General features: G+C 47.4%; 1 protein-coding gene across 3 annotated transcripts in view; it reads left to right on the forward strand.

Moving 5' to 3' along the window:
• Positions 1-27,699, forward strand: part of LRP8 (LDL receptor related protein 8) — a 1,041,819-nt gene that overhangs the window by 792,401 nt on the left and 221,719 nt on the right. For all 3 annotated transcript variants that reach the window (XM_085602589.1, XM_085602587.1, XM_085602588.1), the window contains 2 exons: positions 10,909-11,028; positions 11,138-11,263. In XM_085602589.1, the coding sequence (XP_085458715.1) occupies positions 10,909-11,028; positions 11,138-11,263 (246 nt within the window). The remainder of the gene's footprint in view (positions 1-10,908; positions 11,029-11,137; positions 11,264-27,699) is intronic.

Below are 27,699 nucleotides of genomic sequence, written 5' to 3' on the forward strand. Positions count from 1 at the left end.
GTTTGCTACCATTGGCACGAAATATACTTAGAAGCGGACCTGAGAAGAAAATAGATGGTCTGCTCTTAATTAATAATTAAGAAAGGCTAAGTCCATATATGATTGCCATTGCTTAAATAACAGAATGTGTTTCTTACCAGTTTGCCGACCAACATTAGGGAGTTAGTCTAAATAAATCTTGGTTGTAAAAATAATAATAATGAAAATAATAATAAAAGTACTAAAGGGAGGTGATGATGGACATAATAACGCACGTCTTATTGTTATTAGGGAGGCAATAAACATTGGTCTAGATGAAATCCCTATGAGGTGGTCGTTGTTGTTGTTACAATAACTTTTTGTACAGTACATAATACCTGTTTCTAAGCACTATAAATAACTACATTAAGGGTATTCAGTTTGCCTACCTAAGAAGGATGAATGTTGAGTTGTTCATGTTGGAATTCAAATTTGTGAACAGCAGAGGACACTAAGCGTGAGCAGCGCGCACTTATGTCATTGTGTGGGCATTATAATAAGTAGAGTCCAACAACCGTCCGTAGTGGAAAACCTCTCCGTGGCGAGATGAGGTAAAACTGAACTGCGTTTATTCCTAGCAGAAGGGCATAGTGCAGAGTGAGTGTTTAAGTCGAATTCCATGGATAACAGGGTACCAGCTCACTTATACCCCACAAAAATAGGTCCAGCGCTGTAAACTCAAAAAATATATATTATTCTTGGAAAGTTCATTTTAATACACCGACTGGGCTTCAACAGACACTTGCATTCTCCTACGTAGTCTTTGTCAGCTTTACAATGGATGGTTCCTCACAATGATACAACAGATTGGAAATCCAAGTTTCTCTGTGGTCGCAATGAGACACTGTTCTTTATGCTACAGCTCTATGGTCAAACTAGATGTACGTTTCCATTCACTGCACTATTACTGGACAAAAGCAATAGCACACCGTTATTGATTCCCAATGATTAGTACACAACGTTGTCTTTGTGCTGGTTTATCGGTGCAAAAGACGGTGCAAAGTGGTGGTAGCACCGCTGCATACTATGTAATGTTAGTTCTCAATAATCGAGACCCATACCTTATGCTCCACATTCAGTCAGAAAAAGTGCATAGTTTGCAGCATAAGCATGTTTTGCTCTAAATGGGCTTCCTGAAGGCTTTCAAGCAAACCATGAGCAAAACAAGTTCAAAGTATTTCAAAACATATGGCACACTTGAATTTAACATTTAGGGTAGTCTCACTGGGCCTCCCTGGCACTCCTGGTTCCTTTGTTCTGCTCAACACAAATATTATCTAGTAGAAGTCACTTTAAGTCTTTCTCTGAACTCAGACAAGTAGTTTTCTTTCCCCATGTAGTGGTAAAAACTCAAAAGTGTAGTAATTCGAGCAGCGACCTCCCCCCGCTCTTACATACGGTCACCGCGGGGCAGCAAACGCAGGGGCCGCCACTGGTGGCCAAAGGTCAAGCTATGCCACTGAATTAGAGTCCTAGCATCACCTGGATGGAAGGGCACAGCACCCCAGTTAACTCCTCCATGTTTTGGAGGCCAGTTTGTGCATTGATCTGCGACCATCTGTATTGCTTCGATCTTTGAAATATATTAAAATCTGGTCATATTCTTCTTCAGTCCTCTTCTTGGAGGGTAAATCTGTGTCTCATCACTGTAAAAGTGCGGTTGAAGACCAGCATTTCAAATCTGTTAGAAATTGGATCTCTGGTTGGCTAAGGCTTGCGCCAAAGCCAGGCAGAGACCACCACTCTAGTCAGGGCAAGGGAGTTACACGCCAAAGATAACCCCTGCTCACCCCCTTGGTAGCTTGGCACGAGCAGTCAGGCTTATCCCGGAGGCCATGTGTAAAGCATTTGCGCAAGCTCACAGCAACAACATCCCAGGCACACCACAAAAGGAACTCCACACAAGGTTATATCAAAAATAGCCATTGTATTCTCATAACACATTAGAATAGTAATCACATAATATATATGGTGCCACCTGGTACTAGTTCATATTTACAAGGGATTATTTACACCTGACGGCCAACTGGACCACTGTCAGAACCATCGCAACGTGAACTTAGTAAATGTAGAACTTATCATAAACATAGAACACAACCAGTAACTACTGGTAACCACTGTACTTAGCATTAGCTTGTAACATAAACCACATTATGCACAGTATCACATTAGGCGCGAATACATTTTGCGCCAACCTCACCAGCATAAACACATTATGCAATTCTCTCTTAACTCGAATACGCATTAGACCCTAACCTCCTAAGCATAATTCACATTAGGGGCATAAATCACAGGGTGGAACATAATCTCACTAGCATAAACCATAATATGCAAAACAACCTCATAACCACAAGAACCACATTTAGAGGTGTAACACAGGGTGCGTAATCATACTACATGAATCACATTTCCTAGCACCACATAATCACATTAGGGCCTGGCGCCCTACAATCCTAACAGTTCCCCTGGCCAACTGGCCATCTCAAAAAGGGGGCTCAAATGCCCTATGTCCCAAGAGTCAGGGCGCGCTGCCAAAGCAGCGGAAGTCAAGGGTGCGCAATCTGCGCAGGCACTAAGTGCTGCGCAGCTGTGAAAAGGATGGGGACGAAGGAGTGCGTCTCACTCCTAACTTCAACATGTCCCCTAAAGCAAAGAAAGACCTAAACAGTGCAGCTGCCCACTACTTGCTGGGCAGCTATAATTATAAAAATGCGGCCTGGACACTCCTGGTGCCCTTTGAATCAATTTGCCAATGTTGCTGGTGCGGCGCAGCTATGAGTAGGGAAAGGGCCCTGGCACCACTGTGCCCTCTGGACCTCGCTGGGGCTCTCTACAAACATGCCCCCAAAACGTGGCAGCTGCCCTCTAGCAAGCGGGGCAGCTGTAGGACATATGGCCACCACGGGGAACAGCACGGGCCCCTCTAGGCCCTCCCATGACAAAATATGCCCCTCTTCGAGCGCACCGGCGCTTAGAACAATCATGCCCCCAATGGAGCGCGCTGGCTCCTAAAACAAAGGATGCCCCATGTTGGAGCGGCCCACTGTCAAGCGGGCCGCTCAGCAGGTCGGCACTGGTGCCTCTCTCTCACCTCCCTTAGAGCCCTCACTCACCGGGTCTGCGCAGGGGAGGCTCTCTCCTCACGGTTGCTCCTTTTCACCCAGTCCCTCTTCTGGGACCGGGACTTTGACAGCGCTGCACATGCGGGGCTCTATCTGTGTGCGGGACTTCCCTCAGCCACACGGGAGCCCCGCGCCGATTCAGCAGCATACTCGGAGGCGGGCTGGGCTCCCGCCTGCCTCCAACACCTCCCTACGTCGCCGGGGCTCCCAACCGCTCACGGGAGCCCCGCGCAGATTCATGACTCTGGCGCTGCTTCTGGCCCGGCTGCAGGCTCCGCCCCTGTCTCGGGCAGGAGTACCCGACTTCCGGTTCGGCCGAACAGGGCCGCAGAGGTGATTACCTCACTCATGGCACAATGAGGGGTAGGCTCCCTCTTTCACTAAAAATATAAAGCGGGGTGGGCACCCGCTATTCTGCAATAGAAGCCAAGTCGCGGGGTGGGCACCCGCACATTATTTAAAAGGAAAATGAAGACGCAGGGTGGACACCTGCTCAATGAAATAAAAATAAGCAGGGTGGGCACCCCTGCTGCAGGCGTCACGGGGGAATCCCTAATCTGGGGATTCCCTCTCTTTCTCTCTCTCTAGGCAGCGCAACGCTGCACAGCCCCCGCTCCTCTTCCTGGGGAAATTAGAATAAAGCGCTCACGAGGCGCTTGATGTCCCTCAAGCAATCCAGCAGGCAGAAATAAGTCCTTAAGGTTTTAGGGAGCATAGCTGGGCCCAGGGGCCAGCACACAGGGTCCTCCAGCAGAGAGGCAGCCCCCATGGCGGTCCCCAGCAGCAGCAAGCCCCCCTCCGTCAGGAACAGGAACACTGAACCTTTACATGGGGTCACAGCCCTATATTTATACAACATTTTCCCTTTGTGCAAAGGTGCAGGGTTTGGGGGAACCAGATACAACTGGTTCAGGGGAGTTTTGGATCACTTTGTTGTGCTCAGATCCTCTCTCCTTTGTCAGGTGGGGGCTAGGTGCTCAGACACACCACAGGGGGCGGAGCCAGCATTGTGGAGGGAAGGCACAGTCCTATTCAGGACCCAGGTGCAACTCCTCCCTCCCATCTACATGCAGATCTCTCCATTCACCACCGGGCAGACTCACCCTGGCTCCTGGAATTCCCCAGCCCTGTCAGCTCCTGTCAATCACAAGCCAGACATGCCATTCACATCAGGCAGGCAGACACGCAGCACACAGAAATGCCAACTTCTAGAAGTGGCACTTCTCCACTAGTCACCATAAATCTGCGCACACCATTGCGCAGCATTTATTCCCACGAGTTCGCACATACAAAATTTGACCCTGCACTCCTCTCACATCAGGAATTACCATGGACACACATATCCCCCATGCATTCCTATTGGAGGGCAGGCCAATCTCACCACACACACTCAGAGAGCGCACGCACCTTACACTGGGCCACAGTGCTAAAGTGCGCAGAGGCCAAAAATCATTACCACTATGTCAGAGCTTAAGGCAAAAAGTTCAGGGTTGAACCTGCCAGAAGGGCCAAGTCCAACAAAATCCATTTGATCAATGAGGTTATTTTTGATTAAGGGGTTAATATAAATGTTTAATAGTCCTGGGATGAATCTGTTGTTGTCAAACTCCAGAAGGAAAGCCTCATGAGAATGGCTGAAACTTCCCCAACAGACATATAGTGATAGAGTAGATATGGTATTAGGGTTAAACCACTGTCTACCAAGTTTCTCAAATTAAACATGGTGCCATATGTATGCAATCTGTCGGTATTCTCTTCAATTCCCTTGAAGAATTGAGTAGTGTAGTGTAGTGTGCGCGCCTACTTGCGCTCTTTGCATTGACTTCCGGTGGAGGCACAAATTAAATTCAAAATCCTGGTGATCGCATATAGGGCCCTATATGGTCAGGGTGCTTCCTGCCTCCAGAAGAGGTGTGCTTTTAATAAACCGGCGAGAGAGCTGCGTTCATCTTCTCAGCTGCTGATGCTGACCCCTAGATTCAAACGCCAGACGCTGGGCGGGAGCTCCTTCGTGCGCAAAGCTGCTTTGGCATGGAACGCTCTACCCCTGACTCTACGCAGTATTCAAGACTCTTTGATCTTTAAAAAAAAGCAAAAAACTTTCCTGTTTGAATAGTGCTTTGGTCTGTGGTTCCTTTCCTTGAGTTCGCGCCGGGACACTCTGCTGAGTATTTGTGCGCGATACAAATGGATTTAACATAACATAACAAGAATTGAATGTACATTTGAATTGCTCAGCCTACTAACTGTTTTGAGGTTGGGGACCCCAAGACACCTCAGACGTGTAACTTTCTAGTATACTCAGACCTTTTTAGTGGAATCATTTAACATTTGGTTATCTGTGCCAAGGCCCAGATTGTACTGAGGGTCATACAATACTTTATAAGCAACGAACAGGATAATCAGTGGTGCGACGCAAAAAGAGGGACCTTCCTGCAAGATGTGCTGAGGGCCCCTGACTCTCCGTTAGCTCAGAGGAATGCATGGCCCTTGGGCTGAAAGGGGCACTCTGAAGGGTTGGGGCCCTCCCGTGCCTCCGGGGCTAGTGTGGCCGCCTTACACCCCTGAGCATATGCGCTGTCTTGTTTTTTTTTGTTTTTTTAAAATATTCTTTATCGATTTTCACAGGATTAGAACACAACATGGCTCCAGAGAAGTGATACGCATATTTCTTTGACAATAACAGTACATGTCATAAGAGCATTATTCCCAACTCCCCCACCTCCCGCCCCCCTCGATAGTCATATTTATTACAGGAATATTATTGCTGTAGGCATTTCTCCTACTTGGAACATTGGTGTGACAAAACTAGAGGTCCCCCCTGCAAAGCACATGCAGCACCCCCCCCCCCCCCCCCCATGCTCGAGACCCAGTCTGAAGATGTCAGGCCAGGGACCTGCCAATGCCGGATGGGGGCACCTGGAGCTGGGGCTGGGCTGCAGGGGCTTTTGTTACGCCACTGACTTGGAAGCAATTGGGGCAGTCTGTGGTGCCCGTATCTACCATCTGTTTAGCCGCCCCTTCCATACCCTGAGTCGCGTCTACGGGTACCCCGCCCTACAGAAGAGTCATTCTACTGTCCCATCAAGCCCCAGGTCTCTCATCCCGTACATGCAGCATTTCTTCATTTCCTATTGCATCGATTTGGCTTCTTCGGCCGCTTTGGCGCGCTGGTCAGGCCGCATCCGTGCCCATGCAGCCAAATATTGGCTGTCTTTTTTAAAGTCCAACACAGGCATAGCTATCAATAGTGCAGCAGTTGCTGTGACCCCGGAACCCGCTTTACCCCAAATGCCCAAATGAGTAGTTTTTTTTTTTTTTTAAACCAAGAGGAGGGGCCCATCTCCCTTACTTGCATCAGGGCCCACGTTTGTGCTGTAGGTCACACATTACAAAATTTCCTGTATAATCACCAGTTTCTTTGCCTTTTGGCTGCCAAGAGTTTAACCCTTTCTTGTTCAAGATCTTAACCTTTGCCTGATAGCTACGTGAACAGCAAAGTCTGAACCAACCACGTGTTCCACCTAAAAATTCAGTGGAATGGAGGGAGGTCTGGGAAGAGGCGACCTCGCTCGCTCATCCTCGAAGAGAGAGTCCGTCCTTTGTGTTTGCTATCAGAGGGGATTGTATCGATCCCCTCGCGCTGGCAGCTTGGCTGCTCTGCAGACGCAGATATTGGCTTTGCGGCGCTCCTGAGCGTGCGATATTGAGCGGAGCAGTTGTTTGCAGCCAAACAGAGCAAACATTCACGGGATCCGCGGCGGAACCGGAGCAGCTTGAAGCCCCACGCCCTGTCAGCAATTAGGCCAACAAAACCCATCGGATTTCGCAGGTGAGCGCGCGGCATCGACCGAGTCCCCGGGCCCAGTGTTCCCTGAATTACCCTTTGCTTCATCCTGGGATGGGCTCCTTGTTTGCGATGATGGCATTGATTTTACACATGACTCAGTCTTACATTTAAGATAATTGGTCATGTCACTCCGAACCATCTTCCTTCCCTAAAGTTGCTTACATCGTGCTGGTGTGGGGACTCAGTGTGCAGCTAAGAGATCTTTTGAATAAATCTTCAAAAAATATATTGCCTTCTGAATCGAAGGCATTCAAGCTACACAACCCCCAGGTAGGAAAAAGTCTACTAAAGGGGGTGGAGCATTTTCTTTTGGACCAGTAGACAGGAGGCTGAAGCTAATTGACAGATAGAGATGCCAGATGGGGTATTCCTGGGAGAGGTGATGCAAAACTATCTACATTATACCCCTTTGAAAGCACAGTAGATAATGTGTAAGGGAAACGTTATTGCTTCGGTGGATAAGTCGGGCATAAAGTAAACTCGATTAATGTGATGCGGCTATTTTTGCACAACACCCCCTTGTAACTTGTGCACCCAGCTGGTTTTGCCCCTTCAGTTTGCAAACATACGCAAATGCATAAAACCGACCAGGAGGAGGTGGCTTTCAAAGCAAGTCGTAGCTTTCTTTGCCTGAAGTGCTCTCCATGCCACTGGAATCAAGCTAGCCTGGCTGAAGAGGGGTGAAACCCCAAAACCGGCCCTAGGATGCTTGTTTCCAGTCCAGGGAGGACCTGGCTTGGCAGTTCGGGCTTGACTGTTCCCATGAGGCACAGGGTCAAGACTGATTTGCATATGGCTGGGTTCAAACTGGGATGGCATGGTGAGCAAAAAAAGGATGGATTTAGGCCCAGATCTCTGTACTGGGGTGAATGTATGACATTGTTCTGCATTCTGTCCATCAATTGTTGTTTTTGCAAGTGTAAACACAAGCATCTTAAAGATTGCTCGTCATTTCTTTACAGAGTCCTTAATGGCAGAACATTGTTGTACATCATTGGATTTTTATGGACATCTCCTCAGAGCACAACACACTGCATTGTCCCATGTACAATTCTTTAATCAGCGCATCTTTGTGAAACATATCAGAGTTATTTACTTACAAGCAATGCAACTCAGGCTTATGAATCCATTGCCCCGCCCATAAACTGACGTCACCCTGATAGACTACTCCACTGGAGCTGTGCTTTTAGCAAAGCAGGACAAAGGAGCAGACAGGAGATTGCCCCCATACACAGGCTGGATACTTCAGATCGACTAATGGCAGCCATCCGCCAGTCGCGGGGTCCTCTCTCAAAATTTTGTTTGCAAACAAGAGTTCAGAACACGCTTCAAAAAACAAAGTAAACAGTTTAATATTGGTCTAAGGTTGCTACTGATAACTTTTAATAAATCTTCAAAAAATATATTGCCTTGTGAATCGAAAGCATTCACGCTACACAACCCCCAGGTAGGAAAAAGTCTACAAAAGGGGGTGGAGCATTTTCTTTTGGACCAGTAGACATGGGGCTGAAGCTAATTGACAAAGTAAAAACCCAAATTACTTGGGAAAAGGACATTCATAATCCTTTTGGACAAGTCGTATGGAGACTGGGATTGGACAGCGGGAATAAATAAGAATGGAATTTGCATCGCGCAATCTCGGCGCAATGTCAGAACTCTGCTATATACACTAGGAAGGACCTTTTGCTCAAACTGAGGCTGGAATCACAAGTTCAATAACCTTGCAATGGCATGCAGTGAAGCAGATTATGCCACACAGTAATGACAGAGAGGAGTACGTTTGCAAATCATGAAGATTTATAAGAAATTAGTAATTATAAAAGAAAAGAAAATCTGTTAATTATCAGTCAATAATTACCTGAATCCGGCATATTTAAAGGTATTTCAAATCATCAATTTCAAAAGAAGTTTTCAAGGACAAAAAATGCTAATTTTTGTTTCCCTTAAAGGAAACACCCTGAGACTAAGTTAAGGAGGCCGGCAAACCGGAGAAGTCAGAAGCAGCGGGTGTCGGCCAAAACAGCACCGAAAAAAGAACCAGATGAAGGTCCTGATTAGAACGAGAAGTAATGTCCTAGCTCTCGACAGTATCTCTAGGAGCAGGCAGATAAGGAGCGTTGAACCTCAAGAAGGAAAAGACATAGGCAGGAGCTCTGCAGTTACATCCAATGATACCTCTTGCAGGTTCACATCGAGCAGGACCAATCAAAACCCAGTGTTCCTTCTGCGCTTGGTGTCAGCCTCCTTCTCATGGATGATACAATGCCAATGTCTTCCATCACTGCGACCTTCACGATATCTCACGAAGGAGTATTCACCCCCTCTCCGCCCACCCTAGGCAGGTGGTGGGTGATCATCTAATCAAATTAATGTCTAGACTATGACATTGAAAATGTAAGCTATAAAGAATAACATTCCTAACTGAGAATGTTGACTCTTGCATCTGAAACAGAAAATGTGTTACTATGCACAGCAAGCAGAAATACAACATTCGTTTCAAAATAGAGCCGAGCACTTAGGCCCACTCATGTCAACTTTAAAATGCCTATAGGAAAACAAATCTTGCAAAACACTTGTTTCCCTTATTTTCAAAGTAAAATGATATATGCACACACACATATGCAAGGATTGAACAGGTTGCAGGTTACAATAGTATTAAGTAAAAATAAATGTAGGCGACTGTGTCTGCAAAGTGCCACTTCACACCTGTCTCTGGGTATTTTCTTTAATTATTCACCTTTGAACCCAGTTTCCATTTCTTGAAGTACATCAAAGCTGTCTGCATCATTGATTTAGCACAAAATGCTTCTTATCCATCCATACACACCCACATATAGACAGGCCACTCCAGTTGGCACTGGAGGGATACATTCTTCCAACATGTTGTAACGGGGAGCATCTATTAATTTACTTTTTATAATGTAATGTTCTCCAGCAGAAGCTTGTGGATGCGGGTGGAACCATCATTCCTGGGCCTATATGTGTTTGCATCTAAGTCGGATCCTGATGGTACAGACCACAAAGTGCAGTCCACATGAATCAGAATATTTTGTCGTGAGAGATATCACTGAATAATGTTGTGGGTGTTTATAGTAAATTTGTGGGCCTGTTCCACAGTATTGCAGTCGAAATATTGACTTGCATGTATATTTTGATCATAATGTTGAATCCCAAAATATTGCCACAGCAGAGTAAACAATAGAAAATCTACACTTACCTGACAACATTTTGGGAGTTGATAGTATGGCCACAATGTATCTGTGGGTCAGTATTTCAAGTGGCCTATTGTGAGATACAACCACAGCTGTGGATCAATACTCATTCGTAGTGAATGTGACTATTTATAAACCATTCCAGCTGGAGAGAGGAATGCTTCCAAATTCTTATAGGGTGACATCTTTTAGTGACACCCTGGATTCTGTGGGGTGTCACTTGTTAACACAGTCCTTTCTCAAAGCTCTTCTAATGTGGACGACCTAAGAGTCTAGTTGTGCATGTGTTTGTCTTGCCTTTGTTTGGGGATCTTGCGATTACCTTCATAGCTGTGCTTACTTTGAGCCGGTGGTTTCAGGTGCTCAGCACCGGCACTTAATCATCAACACCAGCGCTTTTCATGAGCAGAAGTTAAGGACACATTAATTTTTGGTAGGCACGGGGAGATTGCGTGAATTGCCCAGAATCGCAGGATGTTGAGCCGACACGGATAATCGAGCCTGGTTCAACAGCTCTGAAGTCAGCAGCTCTGGCCATTATGCCCCATCCTCTTCTCACTTTCATGGTTAGTATTTGGTTTTGTTATAGGCGGCACTAACAGGGGAAATGAGCTAGTGCAAGCTGCCTTCAGACGAGAGCCCCGGCACTTTTTTTTTTTACAAATTAACCACTGGTTCAAAGTTAACGTTGTTTGTCGTCCTGCAGGTGTAAACGAATGCCAGGCGAACAATGGCGGCTGCTCGCACATATGCAAAGACTTGAAGCTTGGGTATGAATGCGAATGTCCATCGGGGTACAAGCTGCTGGACAAGAAGACGTGTGGAGGTAATTTGCATCTTTCTCCGCCGTGTTTGATTGGCTGTCTGCAGGTCCCAGGCTGCCTGGTGCTTCTCTGTGGTCTGATGCATTAATGGTCTTTGCACCTTCCTTTCAGACATCGATGAATGTGAGAACCCCGATGCCTGCAGCCAAATCTGCATCAACTACAAGGGCGACTACAAGTGCGAGTGCTACGATGGCTACGAGATGGACAGCCACTCCAAAAACTGCAAGGCTGTAGGTAAGATGCCGCCCACTATGGGTGTACTACCAACAAGTATGCAAGCCAGGGATCTGCAACGTATTCTGTAATAAGAGCTACTTATGTTCAATGAAAATCATCCCAGCTACTCCTATTTTTAATGTTGTGACAGTGACCACATCAGACCCAATTACACTAGTGGCCCCACTATGTAGGATTACCAGCAGTAATCACCTCCATGCATCATGCAAGGTTGGCAGCAGTAAGATAAAAAAGGTTTTGTCAATGTAAAATACCACTACATTGTTTTAAGTTTTAAAAATACACACATTTCTGTCTCAAATGCACACTTTTCAATGTTGGTGTACATCTATTATTTCAGACAAGCTTCAAATTTAGTAGGCTGGGATGCACCCAGGAGAGCTACTTACAGGTAGTTGGAGAGCTACTTGTTGGAGACACCGGATGTAAACCATATCACATGGTTGTAAGAGAAGAGGGGAGTATTATGCTGTTGTTGCGTAAGATCATTATTAGTATGCGAAAAAATATTGTTGCGTAGCCAATTTCCTACTTTATGTATGACGGCGTCGGATAATGGTGCATATTTCTTTAGAAATGTGCTCATAGATTTTGTGAAAATTCTCTTCACCACCTTCAGATCTTACAAAATGATTAGTACGGTCAATTACTAACTTTTCAGGAGGGATAGTAAGGACTGGTTCACGAGTTGCAAAACTAATAAGTGGGCATCAAAAGTAGGCATTGTACAGAACGCCAGTGTCCGTGATTTGCCAAAAAGTGTTGCACTAATTTTTGTCAAGGTTTATGAAGGTTTTTGCTGAGTGTATGGGTCTTTTCATGAGGTCTTGTGTGCCGTAGGTATTCGCTAGAGATGTGAGAAACTGGATTTTCACATCTACTGCCAAAATCTTCAACCATTAAGTCTATATGTCTATGTGTAAACCCAAGGGTTAAAGTGGAAAGTCTGACTGTGTGGTGTTATTAGAGATCGGGAATTCATCCCGTAGCTTCCTGGCCACCCCTCCAGCACTGCCCTACCACCCTGGAGTGCATGAGCCGCGTCCCTGAAGGGTCATGCACTGCATGTTCCGTTGCAGTGACCCTCGCATTCATTTTCATGGCGCGGGTGCTTTAAAGCGCCTTAACTCTGCTGTCAAGTTCCATTAGGGTCTCACAAGCGTGTTCTTTTCCAGTGAAAGGAGCCTTTGGCAGTCTTGCCACTGGCTAATGTTGTTGTATTAAAAATGCAAAACAGCAACAGGAGCAAAATTGTCTCCAAGAAGCTCTCGCGCGTTCCATAAAAATGTTAATGTCTGGAATTCAGAAACGCCTCACTAGCTGTTCCTCAGCTGATTTCAATGTTTATTGAATTGAAGCACTAGCGGGGCAGAATAAATACACTTTTATCCCCTCCCACTAGCATCCTCATGTTTATATACTTTCCCCTCTCCGAGTTAAGGTACCAGTAACACAACATAAAATGTTGTCTGTAGGGTGCGTGCTCACCCCGGGGGGTGAACGTGCGAATAACGGACAAGGACTGAGTGGACCTACTGAAATCCTGCAGTCAAGGCTTTAGATCACCGGCCACTAGCCCCAGACACGTGGCGTAGTCCTGGAAGCGACAAAGCCTTTGTGCGTAGCAGCCCAGTCTGTAATATTTTTAGCAGTTCCATATTTCTGGCTACACATACCCCGATCCTCTGTTGTCGTGCCCCAAGAGAGGTCCCTACACTCATGAATGCAGAAGGGAAATTGAGATCAATAGTTTTTTCCCATAATTTCCCATATTGCAGCCTTTGAATGTTTTGTGGCGAGAGAGAGAGCGCGCGAGAGAAAAAAATATGAATGAATATATATGAATATGTCTCCAGATTGGCTTATTATACAAAGGTCAGAGTTGCCGCCTTGTATATAAATCATTTAACCCGGGATCAGAATATGAAGTTGGTTTGGACATATTTGGATTCCTACATACATTTAAAAAGCTGTTTTAATATTAGATTAAGCCCCTCCTTGTGGACGGTAGTGTAGCCGGTGTGTCATGGGCCCTGGTGCAAGTAAGAACAAGCATTGGTAATGCAATAGCTCTCACATTTGTTGGAGATGGGGCTATTGGCATTGTAAATGGCAATGTTTTTAACTTGTATGTTATAGAGTGGATGTCTGTGACGTGTTGTGGAATAATGTGAGTTGGATTGATTAGTTGTGTAATTGTGTGAAGTGGATTTGTGTATTGGAATTATGTGGCATGTTGGGCTGTGGAATTATGTTATATTGACTGAACTGATTATTAATGGAGCGGGATTGTGTGTTTTCCAGTGTAATTAAGTGAAATGGCATTTTTTGTTGTGGAGTGGTGTGGAGTTTAATGATGTGGTGTGCTGTTGAGAGCTGCCTTCCAGGGCACAAAAACACCTATAAATAATACTTTTAAAATTACAATATACATGAGGTAAATGGGAAAACATGAATGCACTTGGTAAGGATATGCTCTCCCTACCTTAATAAAACAAAGAACTCTGTTGTGTGTCTTTTTTCTGTAGAACTTTTTACAGCATGTTCATAACTCAGCGAGTCATGGGGTGAAGCTGCAAGTGTGTGTATTTTTTGCGGGCAGATATGAAATAATATTGGGAAGTTACATTGTTGGCTGCTAATCAATGGCCATTACGTGACCTAAACCTGTAGTGTACTAAACTAAGGACCGGTTTAATTTTGGCAAAAATACAAGTATAAAACTGTGAATATTCAATTCTAGTTGTTTCCTGGCATACTATCTCAGGAGACAACTGCCACAGCATAGCAAGCAGCGCATCTGCTTCTAATCGTATTATGTAAACTCCACAACAGTAATGGGAAGCGGGCTTCCCCCAGTTTATTGCCCCGGGGCACAACTTTAGTAAGAAGATCCAGTGTGGTATGTTCATTAATACACAAACGGAAAATGTGGTGACCAATGTATTGTCTCTGTGTTTTTAAGACATTACATGCAGCTTGCTATACAGTAGAACGCGATTACAAAAGAGAGCGCTCCGGATTCGATTATTACGCTCACTCAGTTTGTGTTCGACGCCACTTCCGCTCAAAGAACTACAAGTGCTAGAAAAACAATATTAACGGGTAGGAATAACAAATGCGAGTATGTGCGGGGTAGGGCAGAATTTTATACGCAGGAAAAGAACGAGACAGGAAAAAAGACCAAATTCCATGGTGTCTGGGCAGGGCAAGGATTAGATAGGGTCAGGCACATCAAAGATTAGTGACAGCCACATGACAAAAAGACCAAACAAGCAGGAAGAAGGAATGCGGGGAGACTGAGTGCTGGAACAGGAAAGCACTGCTCTGCCATTGGCGAGTTGGTGCAGTGCTACAGCTAACAGTAAAGTTCCTCCATCAGCAGACTGGTAGCTGTAGTAGGAATCTACAGAGAAAGCTTCGGTGTGTTACAACAGGGCTCTGTTTATGACTCGGCACATGAGATGAAGGGACAGCCATGCTTCTTTACATACTGGAAGGAATTGCAAGGATTGAAACAAAAGACTGGCATACGACGAGCAATGGACAGGATAGATATTGTCTCTTAAACTCACCGGGGAAGACTCTCGGGAGACATTCAGCTCAAACTCCAACTGAGATTTAAGACAGTAATGCCATTATGAAGATTCAGAACATGTTGAATACATAATTAGAAGGATGTACACTGACCTGGGTGGGGGAGAGAGGAGGTGGTATGAATGTGGGGGAGGATGGGTGAAGCAGAAACACTGCGCCTCAAGTAGACAAAAGAGCTTGGCCGCCATGAAGAAAGATGAAACGCGGCCGCAAACATTTCATTTATCAAGCCTGGAGAAAGTAAACAAAACATAAACACATCATTAAAATCCATAAAAAAGCAAATATGTGGCTGACCAAGGTTCTGCACCTCAGCTTCTTCAGTAAACAATTAAATATAATGTCTGTGCAATCTCATCCGGAGTGTGCCGCACTTACACTCCACTGGAAACCAGATAAGGACATTCAAAATTGAAAGGACGGTGCACCAGAATGAAGTCCGATAGTTCCAGATGTATTCCAAAATATATCCTTTATTTTTTACTTAAAATTTGGACACCAGCCAACGCATTTCGTTCCAAAAGGAACTTCGTCAGGGCTAAAGTTTCTATATCCAGTATCACTTGAACGATATCCGACAATCAATGGGATCTTCAAAAGTTATCATTTAATAAATATCAGGTTTTTTCCAAGGACTTGGTTCTTCATGTACCTCACAAAATCTCATCCAAATATAAACCAAGTTGAGCTTCAATATAGTAATTAAGGGTCCTCGTCAATGTTGACGTTTGCACCGTGTATCCCGTTACCTGGCTACGATTACGGGATCTTCGCCATAGTGACCGCACATGCACACTGCCTACAGGCTCGATCTGAAAATGGCCCACTGGCTGCTGTTTGAATGATAACATACACCACTAATCATGAATTGGTGGCCCTGGCAGGCCTCTGGGCTCTGGTGCCACTACACATGCTTCACGAATGGAAGCTATACTCCTGCTTGTGGCAGACGCTCCCAGTTGGAACAAATGGAGGGAGAGGCAGACCTCTGGCTCCAGTCACCTGAAGATGTTTATTTTAAGTTTGGGAGGAAAGTACCAGGCCAGATTGGAGGAGTTTGGCTTAGAGACCTCCGCTTTGAAAGACGTTATGGAGAATGTCATTTTGAAACCTTTCTAAAATGCAACAAAGGCGTTTGACAGGCATTAGGCTGGTATTTGCCAGTGTCCCAATGGAGAGAGAGCAATATGTGGCACCACCGGGTTTGGCGTGTGCCCCATCAATCACAGGAAACTCCACCTCCCTTTTTAAGTCATTCGTGCCTGGGATTTGTTCTTGCTCTTCCGGTGCCTTACCTTACACCTCTCGGGTTCTATGCTTCACATTCTCTGCCTTTTCTATTCCAATCCTTATTCTAGACACTTCTGCCTGCCCTACACACGTGTACTTCCCCTGATAGAAATGTAAGGTTTGTTTGAGCAATGATGAGTCAAAATTCACTTCTTCCACCTGGAGAGCTGCCCAAATGTCACTCCTTAATGGCCCCTGTTTAAGTTTCTGCTTCAGATTTCATTCCACTGTTAGTCTGATGATTTCAGCCCTGATACTTTGCCTCTCCGAAACGATGGACAGGTTTGCACAGAACCTTTGCAAACTATGAGGCATAATTTCATACCTTCTGCTAGTTATTCTTCAGGATTCTTTTAGCACAGCATTTAGGGTGTGCACTAATTCTGCATCTTTTGCACATGCGGCCAACCAAAGCATACTGGCTCTGCGCATGCACAGATATACTCCATTGCAGAATTCACAAACTTGGTGGAGAGCTTTTATCCACAGATTCCATGCTTCACAGATGCAGAGGAGTGCATAATGCTGCCCAGGCCCGGTTCTAGCAGGTGGGCCGGGAGGGGAGGGCCAGGCCCACCCAAACATAACATTTGGCCCTCCCAGCCACAGCAGAAGAGGCCACAGAGAAAGCACCTGTTAAGTGCTTTCTCCATGTTGAGGGCAAAACTTGACTTTCTTTCACTTTGTTCACTTTAATTATCAGTCAGGAACCTCTAGAATACAGTTTAAAGTGCAGTTTTTCAATAATAGCTGTTTTAATTATGTACTGATACGAAGAACAGTGCCGGGTTTAGATGATTTTCTCTATATTTGTACTGGCTGAGGCATTAAAATACTGGTCATGCCGGTAAAATGAAAACACCCCAGGCTCATTTCTGCAGCAAGCTGCAGCGGGGAGCTGTGTGTTGTGGGAGAGAAGGCAGGGGTTTACCTGCCAATGATGCAGCAGGCGCAGTGGCACCAGGGTCCATGGCCATGAACGGCCATCTGCACCTCAAGTATGTTTGTTTTTGTGTGGGGTTCTGAGAGTGGTATGTAGTTTAGTCTGTGTAGAATGTCCGCAGTAATATACTGTAGAATGGGGCATGCATTCTACTATTCAGATAGTGTCAGTTCAGGCCTCATTGGATGGGCAGCCATAATGTGGAATTACAATGCCTACTCGAATATGTGGGTCAGTCTGTTCTCTGCCAGATGCTGTGGTAAAGTAAATAACCATTTTATCTCAAGTAAGAAATTGTGCTGGACTGTATTTATTCTCACCAGCCTAGCAGGGTTACAAATGTGCGTATTTCATATTCTGATATCTTTTCATAGTACATTGCACATTCCCATGTTATAGTCGGGCCACTGGAATCATCCAATTTTGTGGCTATGGTGTTTTCCGCATAATTATGGATTTGCTGCATTTGCCACATATTTCATTATCCGATGCATAAGCTACAGATTTAAAACATTGTTAGAAATTGGGGTCTCTAGTTGGCAGAGGTAGGTAACTTTGTCCAAATAGGGACCCTTGCTTCTAGTCAGGATAAGGGGGATACACACTTTAGATAACCCCTGCTCACCCCCTGGGTAGCTTGGCATGAGCAGACAGACTTATCCCAAAGGCAATGTGTAAAGTATTTGTAACAACACTCACAGTAACACAGTGATAACACCACAAATGGACACCGCACCAGTTTAGAAAAATAAAGTTTCTTTATCCAAACTCAACAAGACCAAAATGACAAATCTCCAACATACATGTGTTGGACTTGGCCCTTTTGGCAGGTTCACCCCGAAACTTTTTGCGTTCTCCTAGCCTTTTTCTGTAACCTGGTGTTGGTGATTTTAGGCCTCTGAGCACTTTAGCACTGGGGTCCAGTGTAAAGTGCGTGCGCTCTCTGTGTATGTGTGGTGAGATGGGCCTGCCCTCCCATAGGAAAGCATTAGGGATATGTGTGTCCCTGGTAGTTCCTGGTGTGAGAGGAGTGCAGGGTCAAGTTTGGTATGAGAAAACTCGTGAGAATAAATGCTGCGCAGATTTATGGTGACTGGTGGAGAAGTGCCACTTCTAGAAGTTGGCATTTCTGTGTACGGTGTGTCTGCCTGCCTGATGTGGAGTGCATGTCTGGCTTGTGATTGACAGGAGCTGAGAGGGCTGGGGAATTCCAGGAGCCAGGGTGAGTCTGCCCGGTGGTGAATGGAGAGATCTGCATGTAGATGGGAGGGAGGAGTTGCACCTGGGACCTGAATAGGGCTGTGCCTTCCCTCCACAATGCCGGCTCCGCCCCCTGTGGTGCCTCTGAGTACCTAGCCCCCACCTGACAAAGGAGAGAGGAGTTGAGCACAACAGTGCTGCCTAGCTCGCCTGAACCAGTTGCATCTGTTTTTTCCCCAGCCCTGTGCTGTGTCGCAAAGGGAAAATGTGGTATAAATATAGGGGCTGTGTCCCCATAATGTTGTTCAGTTCCTGTTCAGGCCTGGGTGCTGTTCCTGACGCTGAGGGGGCGTGCTGCTGCTGGGGCCCAGGAGGGCTGCCTCTCTGGGCCCAGCATTGCCCCCCTGACTCCTAAAGACTTTCTTCTGGTTGCACCTAGCACCTGGTGAGCGCTATACTTTCTCCAAAGGAAGAGGAGCGCGTGGAACTGTTGCAGCGCTGCATATGGTGGTGGAGGGAATCCCCAGCATAGGGATTCCCCCCGTGATGCTGTGACCAAGCGGGAGCCCACCCCGCATTCTGCCACACCGAGCGGGAGCCTACCCCGCTGTATTCATATTTTTACGGCTGGTGCCCACCACGCAGCATCGGAGCTTCATTTGAAGCGGGTGCCAACCCTGCATTGCCGCGTTTGCAGAGGAAAAGATTCACCGCCGTGACCCGGGACAGACGAAACCGGAAACCAGGCAGCCTGCCTGGTTGGAGGCGGAGCCGAGGAGAAGTTGGTCCGGAAGTGAAGCGCCGGCCGCAAGACCCAGGCGGGAGCCCACCCCGCGCTAGGACGGGCGCCCGAGGGAGACTAAGCCTGGCTCCTGGCGGGGCTTCCCGGGAGTGAAGGGAGAAGCCCCGCGTGTCACCGTCCTGGAGGTTGACAGGCAGCGCTGCACTGGAGGCGAGGCGGGGCTCCGGTGTGGAGAGGAGAGCCATGCTTGCAGCCTCAGAGGGCAGAAAAGAGACTCGCAGGTCCAAGTTCAAGTCCCGGTCCCAAGAAGGGGGACCGGGCGAAGAGAGTCGACGGAGCCTCCCCAGCAAGGAAGGAAACCCAGACGAGTCCCACAGTCCAGTGAGTGGGGCTTGAGTAGTGAGGTGCGAGGCACAGTGTTGGTTCCTGAGCGGTCCTGCCGTTGCGGGCCGCTCCAACAAGCGGGCATGTCTAGCAGAAAGAGCCCTGGGGGGTCCACACGGACATTTTTGGTTGTTGAGGATGTGTTGGGGCACATTGTCGGTGCCCGCCCCGGTGCCTGTGCCTATGATAGCGGGCAGCTGCACCGATTGGGCATTTTTTATTATTTCAGAGTCCCAGAACGGGACTCCTACATTCACTGTTGGGCCAGTACTTGTCTGCGCAGTTTCCCCGCTGCCCCTGTGAGAGAGCAGGCAGCTACAGCGCTGGGCACCATTTCTTTTTTTATGATAGAGTCCCTGAGGGGGACAGGAGGGCACAGTGGTGCTCATGCCCACGTTCCTTCCACAGCTGCCCAGCAAATAGTGGGCAGCTGCATCGTTTAGCCCGTTTATGCTAGTGAGATTATGTTTCACTGTGTGATCTATGCCCCTAATGTGAGTTATACTTCGGAGGTAAGGGCTTATGCGTTTAGACTTGTGAGATGATTGCCTCATGTGTTTATGATGGTGAGGTTGGCGCAGAATGTAATTTGCGCCTGATGTGATGCTGTGCATAAGGTAGTTTATGTTACAGGCCAATGCTAAGTACAGTGATTACCAGTAGTTACTGGTTGTGTGCTATGTTTATGATACGTTCTACATTTACTAAGTTCTCTTTGTGAGGGTGTGAGGGTACTGACAGTGGTCCAGTTGGCCCTGTCAGGTGTAAATAATCCCTTGTAAATATGACCCAGTGCCAGGTGGCACCATGTATAATATGTGCTTACTATTCTAATGTGTTATGATAATACAAATGCTATTTTTATATATAACCTTGTGTGGAGTTCCTTCTGTGGTGTGCCGGGGATGTTGTTGCTGTGTGCGTGCGCAAAAGCTTTACACATTGCCACCGGGATAAGCCTGACTGCTCGTGCCAAGCAACCAAGGGGGTGAGCAGGGGTTATCTTTGGCGTGTAACTACCTTGCCCTGACTAGAGTGGTGGTCTCTGCCTGGCTTTGCCGCAAGCCTTAGCCAACCAGAAATCCCATTTCTAACAACATGTAATAGGAATATGACTTTAAAAAGGGTTCAAACAACTGGGTCAATTGAAAACTATGGATGCGTGATTTCTCACACAGTACCTGTAGATGTGTCAAAATTCACAAAGCCAAACAGCTGCAGAGATGGGAAGCGTCTAGAAACAAGAGATGCGTCAGTTCCTGAGACCTTGGGGAGGCGATGCAACAGTTCTGCTGCATGCAGAAGAAGTGATGCGTCATGTCCGGTCTGTAGGGGGAAGTGATGCATCAACTCCAAGATGATTCTGGCCCTCGGGTGATGCGTCGGGAAAACTTGCCGCACCAGTGCGACGCGTGGAAATCCGGGATGCATCGGCAATCAATGCGGTGGCGTTGATCGGCACTGCGTCGGTTTCTTCAGCTGCGATCCCTCAGTGGGTCAGTTTCTGCAGCACTGACAGGCGCTGTGTCTGTTTCGGCAGCGGTGCGGTGATGTGGGGTGATTCTTCTCATACAGCGGTGCTGCATCGGAAAAAAAACAGCCGCAAGAAGAGCCATGTGTCGATTTCTTCAGTTCTTTAGGTTTCTTCCATCTCCCAACAGCAGGCTCAACCTCCAGAGGTCCAAAACTGGATGAGATACCTCCTGGCAGGTCAGAACTCTCAGCAGCAGAGTTCAGGGAAGCTGGGGGTGAAGTATTTGTGCACCTGAGACTTCAGAACAGGAGGCCAGCACACACAGGCCCTTGGAGATCATCTTCAAACAGGTTCAAAGCAAAGTTCCAGTCTTTGTCCTCTCCTTGGCAGAAACAGCAACCGCAGGCCAACCCCATACAGCACAGAGCAAAGGGGCAGTACTCCTCCTCAAAGCTCTTAAACTCTTCTCTTTGGCAAAGGTTCGTCTTGAGTCCAGAAGTGATCTAAAGTTCTGGGATTTAAGGTCTACTACTTATACCCCATTTTGTCTTTGTTGTCTGTGTGCAAGGGTCTTTGAGCCCAGTCCAAACCAGTTCTCTTCTCACTGGTGCAGTATGACCACAGGAGTGGAGACAGCATTATGGAAGGGAGACAGGCTCTATTCAGGTGCATGAAAATCTCCTCCCACTACTCTAAATTCCACCAAGGTCTATTCAGCCCAACTCTGAGTCATCCAGGAAGGGCCTGGCACACCTCAACCCCAACACACGTGTTACAATACAGTTGAAGGCAATTCGCAAAGGCTTACTGTTACTTATTGCTATACTTGGATGGTGAACGTGTACTACTAAAGTGCAATCTATACCCAGGTAGTGATAACAAGTGTAAAGAAATGACAAAACAATGAAGTAATACTTTCACAAAATGTGCCTCATTACGCCGCATTATTTGTCTAATTTGGTCCTACCCTGCTGCATAATTTGGTTCAACCCTGCCGCATAATTTGGTCCAACCCTGCAGCATCATTTCAGTGGTCCTGTTAATAGTGATATTACTGTTCACATGTACTAGCAATGGTACTGATTAAAATTCAGTTAAAAAAAAGGAACTACCAAGAGTTATGCAATGTGGCATGATATACACATGGTGGCATGAGGGCTAATTATCCAAACTTGCGTCCAAACTAAAAAATGCATTCCACAGGTATACTTGAAAATTGATATTGCTAAACATTTGCCACAGAGTATGATTTTCCGATAAATGGATAGTCTGTGTACATCGCAGCACATACTTTCTATAGCTCTGTTAAAAACAAATATGTACAATTTGTAAGACAAAATTTCCTCGGTTATATTTTATCGCATTTCCAAAATAGCATTTGGTTACTTTTTTCATTCCACTGCATAGCACTAGGTTTGATAAGGTTTGCTGTTGCAGTGAGAGGTCGCACAGCTGATCGTTCATGCACAGAAGCTGCAGAGAGCGAGAGATCCGTCGACCTTAAGGACCCAAAGCTGCATCACATTCAGAAAATGCATGCTGACTGCTTGCCTCAAATACATGAATGTGTCATTTTAGTAATATCATTTTTCACACCAATTCCAGTGATTAATGATCGTAAAACACACTACATGCATAAACACCATGTTTATACCCATACACACAACACATAAGCACTCTTACACCAAGCTCAAATGAACACTGCACACAGAGACATCTATACCAGAATGACCATGCTGCACACATGTGCAAAAACAATGCAGACACACACATACAATACTCACTCCAACTGCCTGCACAGGTACATATGTAGATCGCATATACTAGAGATACACAAACTTTCACTGTTCACAAACAGGACCTCAAAAACTGGAAGCCTCACAAGCTCTCAGTGCTCCACTCCCCTCAGCTGAATCTGCCTAGCATATATACATCACAATGAATGAAATCCAAGTGCCTGAAATTAAACACAGAGAAGACTGAAGTTGTGCAGTTTGGGGAGAGCTCTTCCTCGTGTCACTACAACAGGGCTAGGATCCACTCCCACCCCCATCACCCATATCAAGAACCTAGGGATCGGTACCAACTGCAAACTCAACAAGACAACCTATGTCAGTGCTGTCACCACCTCATGCTTCCACACCCTGAAGACACACATCTCCCTCACCTCGAGAAGCTGCACTGGTGCAGATTGTGCCACTAGTTGTGCACTGGTGCACGATTATGCCGATGCTTTTCCTCTTTTTATGAAATGTATGTATCTGCAGTTGTTATAGGGATTGCAACTGAAGCCTGTGACAGCACCTTTTCAACACCATCTCCTGTCCTCACACCTCTCTGTTGCACAATAAATAGAAACAGTAGTTGACCATATTAGTGCAAGAGATGGAGCTCACAGCAAACGTATATATAGCTTAGCTTATAAGAGAATTTTTAAAGAACAGGAGCTGTATCACCGCTAGGGAGCACTGTCCCTGTTTGTGTCACTGTGCATCTTTAAACCGGTGTGTTGGGCGCACACAGGGACAGTGCACCCAGCTACAATGAATGCACTGCCCTTAGGACAGCCGGCAACCTGCATCTGCCCTGGGGCAGTGCTTTCAATGAAATACAAAATGGCTGTTTATAAGTATAAAAATAATGTTTTTCACAATGTCGGCAGCATGCTGTCTGCAATTTAAAGAGGGGAAAGAGATCCCCTTGAAGACAGGTACAGTTAGTGACTGCACCTGCCTGCAGGGCGATGTCTCGGGAGGTCCATGACAGCCCCTTGGCACACTCCGAAGGCTGGCTTAGGGAGGCACACAGAATATGACCACCTTTTTGTGGCATACTGTCAGTGCGCATCCTGAGGGAAAGTTTACCCCTGGGCCAGAGGGCGCAGAGGCAAAGTCATTCCCTCAGTTTCATGGGGCCATGCTCCCATGAAAATGAGGGAATGCACTCAGAAGATATCGCTGGCTCTACATGTGCGCCAGCGCTATCAGTGTTACAGAAGGGGTTGCACAAGCGGCCCTCTTTTGTAATACCATAGTGTCCTGGGGTGCACAAAGCGGGCCATTGCATCCCTCGGGCTGTTTGTGTGATACGCCCCAGAAGGTTACCTCTTTGGCTGCAATTGCCAGTTTCACAGTTGCCAGGAATGAAAACTGCTGTCAGGGATCAAGAATACTGCTTTCTTTTGTTCCTAATGTGTTACTGTTTTTTAAACTTTCTTATCAATGAAAGCAAAATAATGATATGAAAATAAGGAGTTATAAAGATCACAGTGTGCAATGAAATAGATGTTTGGCAAATTGCAAGGTGTACATAGCCGGTCTTCCTAGTGCAAAGATGCAAAGGCTTGGGTGTGGTTACAGGGACCTCCTTAAACTTGAACTACAATTGCAATCTGCTTGATATCCAGGTGATTTTATTGAAGCCTGGCCTGCCGAAAATTATGAGGATTGGGCCTGACGATTATAGACATTAGCTTTTACTCTCAAATAACTCTCCATATGCTCTGTATGACTGTGTGGAAGAAAATATAATGTAAATCTAGTATTCTGCCGCTAGAATTGTCAAAAATTGTCCCACCTGAACGCACCCTTGGCCCATCCAGATATAAATCCCTGGAAACGTGCCTGATGCTGCCCATTCCCATTGAGGAGGAAAGTGGTACCCAAGGGTTATTTGTCATAACCTGTGCGATGCACCTCAGTTGCTGACCAACAGTGGTGCCTGTGTCTGGACTCTTTCACACAAGACACATATCTTTTCTCTGGAAAACCATCCTCTACAGGTCCCTGCCACCTCTTTATTCATTCACATTGCTGACAGAATTCTATGCATTTATTGGAATAACCATCGTGAAATGTACCTAGTTCTATTATCACAAAACCCTGGGCATCCTTCTTTGTAGGAGTCTAAAAAGAATGGACAGATGCAATTGTGCCACAAAGTCTGAACCTGGTAGGTAGTTTTTGGTAATGTGAGTATTGAGGGGAGGAAGAAGGGAGGAGAAAATAGTGCCTCTTCTGCACTAGACTGAAAGGTCTAATCTCAGCCGTGGAAGGATGGCTGCCATCAATTCAAAAGACGGTGAGATTGAAATGCTCCTTGGGTAGCACAGGTGTTTTACACTGTTCATGTAGATCCATGCTCGGTCTCATGATCTGGAAGTTAAAAACTGTGGGGGTTTGGCACGTGTTGCACTGAATCAGCACTGTGAGCATCTGTTTCAGATTTTTGGGGGACAATCCTTTTATTCCGCTCCCACTCCTTACAGAATTTCCTGTCCTACCCTGCCACCTACTGGCCATGATAAGTAGCTGCAAGTGATGCAACAATGGCATGCCTGTGTTCCCACCTCCAGAGTCACTCCTTCTCTGTCATATGGGCTCCTCCATATCAGGAAATAAGTCGATCATGCTTGCTTGTGTTTGCTAGGCAGTCCTGCCAAGTATCATGCACCAGGCGTTAGACTAACGCATTTCGGTGTGGTGGTCCGCATCACCGCACTGAAATGCAAACTCACGCATGTTTAAGGCCTCAGTAAACCTGTCAAGCTGGCGTGCTATAATTAGCATTGAGCGAAGCAGCATGTAGCGCGCTGCTCTGACAGCCAACCTGACAGGGACTCTCTGACTGCTGCAGGCCCAGGGGCTGATTCAGCTGCGGAGGCTGCATTCGGCATTCACGAGACACAATGGCGTTGTTAGGGAGAGTGCAACAATGTGTCCCATATCTGATAGAGACTGCTAGCCGCAGATTCCTTCCCGTGAGACTGGATCCGTAAACTTTTTGCCACAGCATCCCTGCGCGGGGTGGGGCGACACCACGCGACTCCGCCTAGGCGTTGTCTACGTACGTGATGTCAGCGAGGTCACATAAGCCCCACCTCAGCGCGCCTACGTCAGTTTTTTCCTTTTCCGCGTGCAGCGCGGATCCGGTCTTGCTACGGGCCTGTTTCGGACCCTTTTTTCTTCATCATTGTCTTTCTCTTGGTGGAACAGTGTTCAAATGCCTTCGGGCTTTAAAGCTTGCATGTCGCGTGGGCGTCTTATGTCGGCGACTGACACTCATCGCATTTGTATGTGGTGTTTGGGGGAGGATCATGGCACCGCAGATTGTAAGGCGTGCCAACAGTTGAACCACAACACAAATTGGAGCTATAGGGGCAGAGAACAGGTCATCCCCCACTCAAACGTTTCTATACAACAAGTGACCTGTTCCCAAGGTGAAAAACCGATCAAACGTCTATACCCTTTGTCATATATTTTGAGACAGTCTATACAGCATGTGGTCACACCATCTATGCTACTTATGGGTATGATTTCACCAATTTAAAGAAAAAGAGAAAGAAGTAGTTCATACGAGGTACAAAGGTCTCTATAGTCCCCAAGTGTCTGTCTCTAAACACCCAATAGTGGTGAAAAAGTGTGGGCCAACAGTTGAAACCAAAGTCGTGGCGGGAGCGCCGAATGAAGCGCGTCCCTCCAGGTCGACCTCCTCCCCTCGATCAGCCTCAGCAGACGGCTTCTGATAAGGCAGTGGTCGTCGTCATCGCCCTTCTCTGATGTCGTGAGAGCGTCGCTCACTGGTGGGTAAGTGTCGCAGTTTGTCCCGGGGGGCTGGGTTTCGGCCTGCCGGGGGCATGGACTCTCTGCGGGTGATGCGGCCCCGCGTGTCCTCCTACCCACCGTTTCCCAGTGATAGAGCGTCGAGAGTCCAGATGGAGACATACGTGGCGGCTTTGCAGGCCTCGCTGGCGTCTCCTCCTCCTCCTTCTCCTTCTGGGGCTTATGCGATTCCCTTGCCTTGCGCGGAGTCTTCCGCAGCGCCACCGGTGGCTCCGGCGCCGACTGGGTCGGATCCAGGCTTGGAGGATGTGGTGCTGTTGGGGTGCGGCTCCTCTGGGGTCCCTCCCTCACACCACGGCATCTCTGCCTCGCCACAAACACCCACGGGAGTCCCTGTGGGGTCGCGTGAGGTCGCCGGGGCTCGGGTCGCATCCCCGAGCCCCTCTCGGTCCCTGGACAAGGTGTCTAGGGCCGAGGTGACGCTGCTACGGCGCCGGCAGCTGCTGGGCCAGGCGTCGCCACAGGGGTCAGTTGTCTCGCCTCGTCCCGCTCCGGGTCGAGGCTGGGCGCGAACCCTTCGCCCTCCTCCGGGACTTTCTCGTCCCTCCACGCAGGTGGGTTGGCCCTGGAGGCGCCGCATGGCTCACCGGACTACCTATGTCGTATACCGGGCTGAGGCTGGCAGAGGGCTTCGTGTCACTCCCCTGGTCCTTCTCATCCCTCCATGCAGGCGGCTGCCTCGGCGGAGGTCGAGTCGGTGCCATTCCGATGTCGCCCCCTGTCCACTGCGACTCCGGCGCGCTGCGGTCCCCGGTGCAGTGTGACTTCGAGGATCCCTGTCCAGCGTCTCCTTTGGCGCAGGCTGGCATTACCGCTCTGCCTCAGGCGGCGGACTCTACGGCTCCTGACAGGTGTCGAGTTGCGGATTCATCTTCAGACGCTCCATCTTCTCCGGAGGCAGCCTGCATATTGGTGTCGTCCTCCCTGGAGACTGGCCGCCGAGTGGTGTCTTTTTCACCGGCATCGTCGAAGGGTGGCTCACCACCGTTTCTGAGGCCGCAGTGTTCGCCAGAGGAGCGGCAGGTCCCCTATTCCTCAGCTCCTCCTACCTTCCAGGTCTGGCCCCTGCCCGTTCCGCTTGGCTTGGGGGACGGCCGCCTTAGTCTGCAGCCGTCGCCCGCGGCGGAGCTGCTTTCTCCGCTGCGGGGCCCTACAGAGGCGGATGCGGCCTTTGCTCATGCG

This window comes from Triturus cristatus, chromosome 4_2 (genome assembly GCF_964204655.1).
Source record: "Triturus cristatus chromosome 4_2, aTriCri1.1, whole genome shotgun sequence".
In the NCBI taxonomy this organism is placed as follows: domain Eukaryota; kingdom Metazoa; phylum Chordata; class Amphibia; order Caudata; family Salamandridae; genus Triturus; species Triturus cristatus.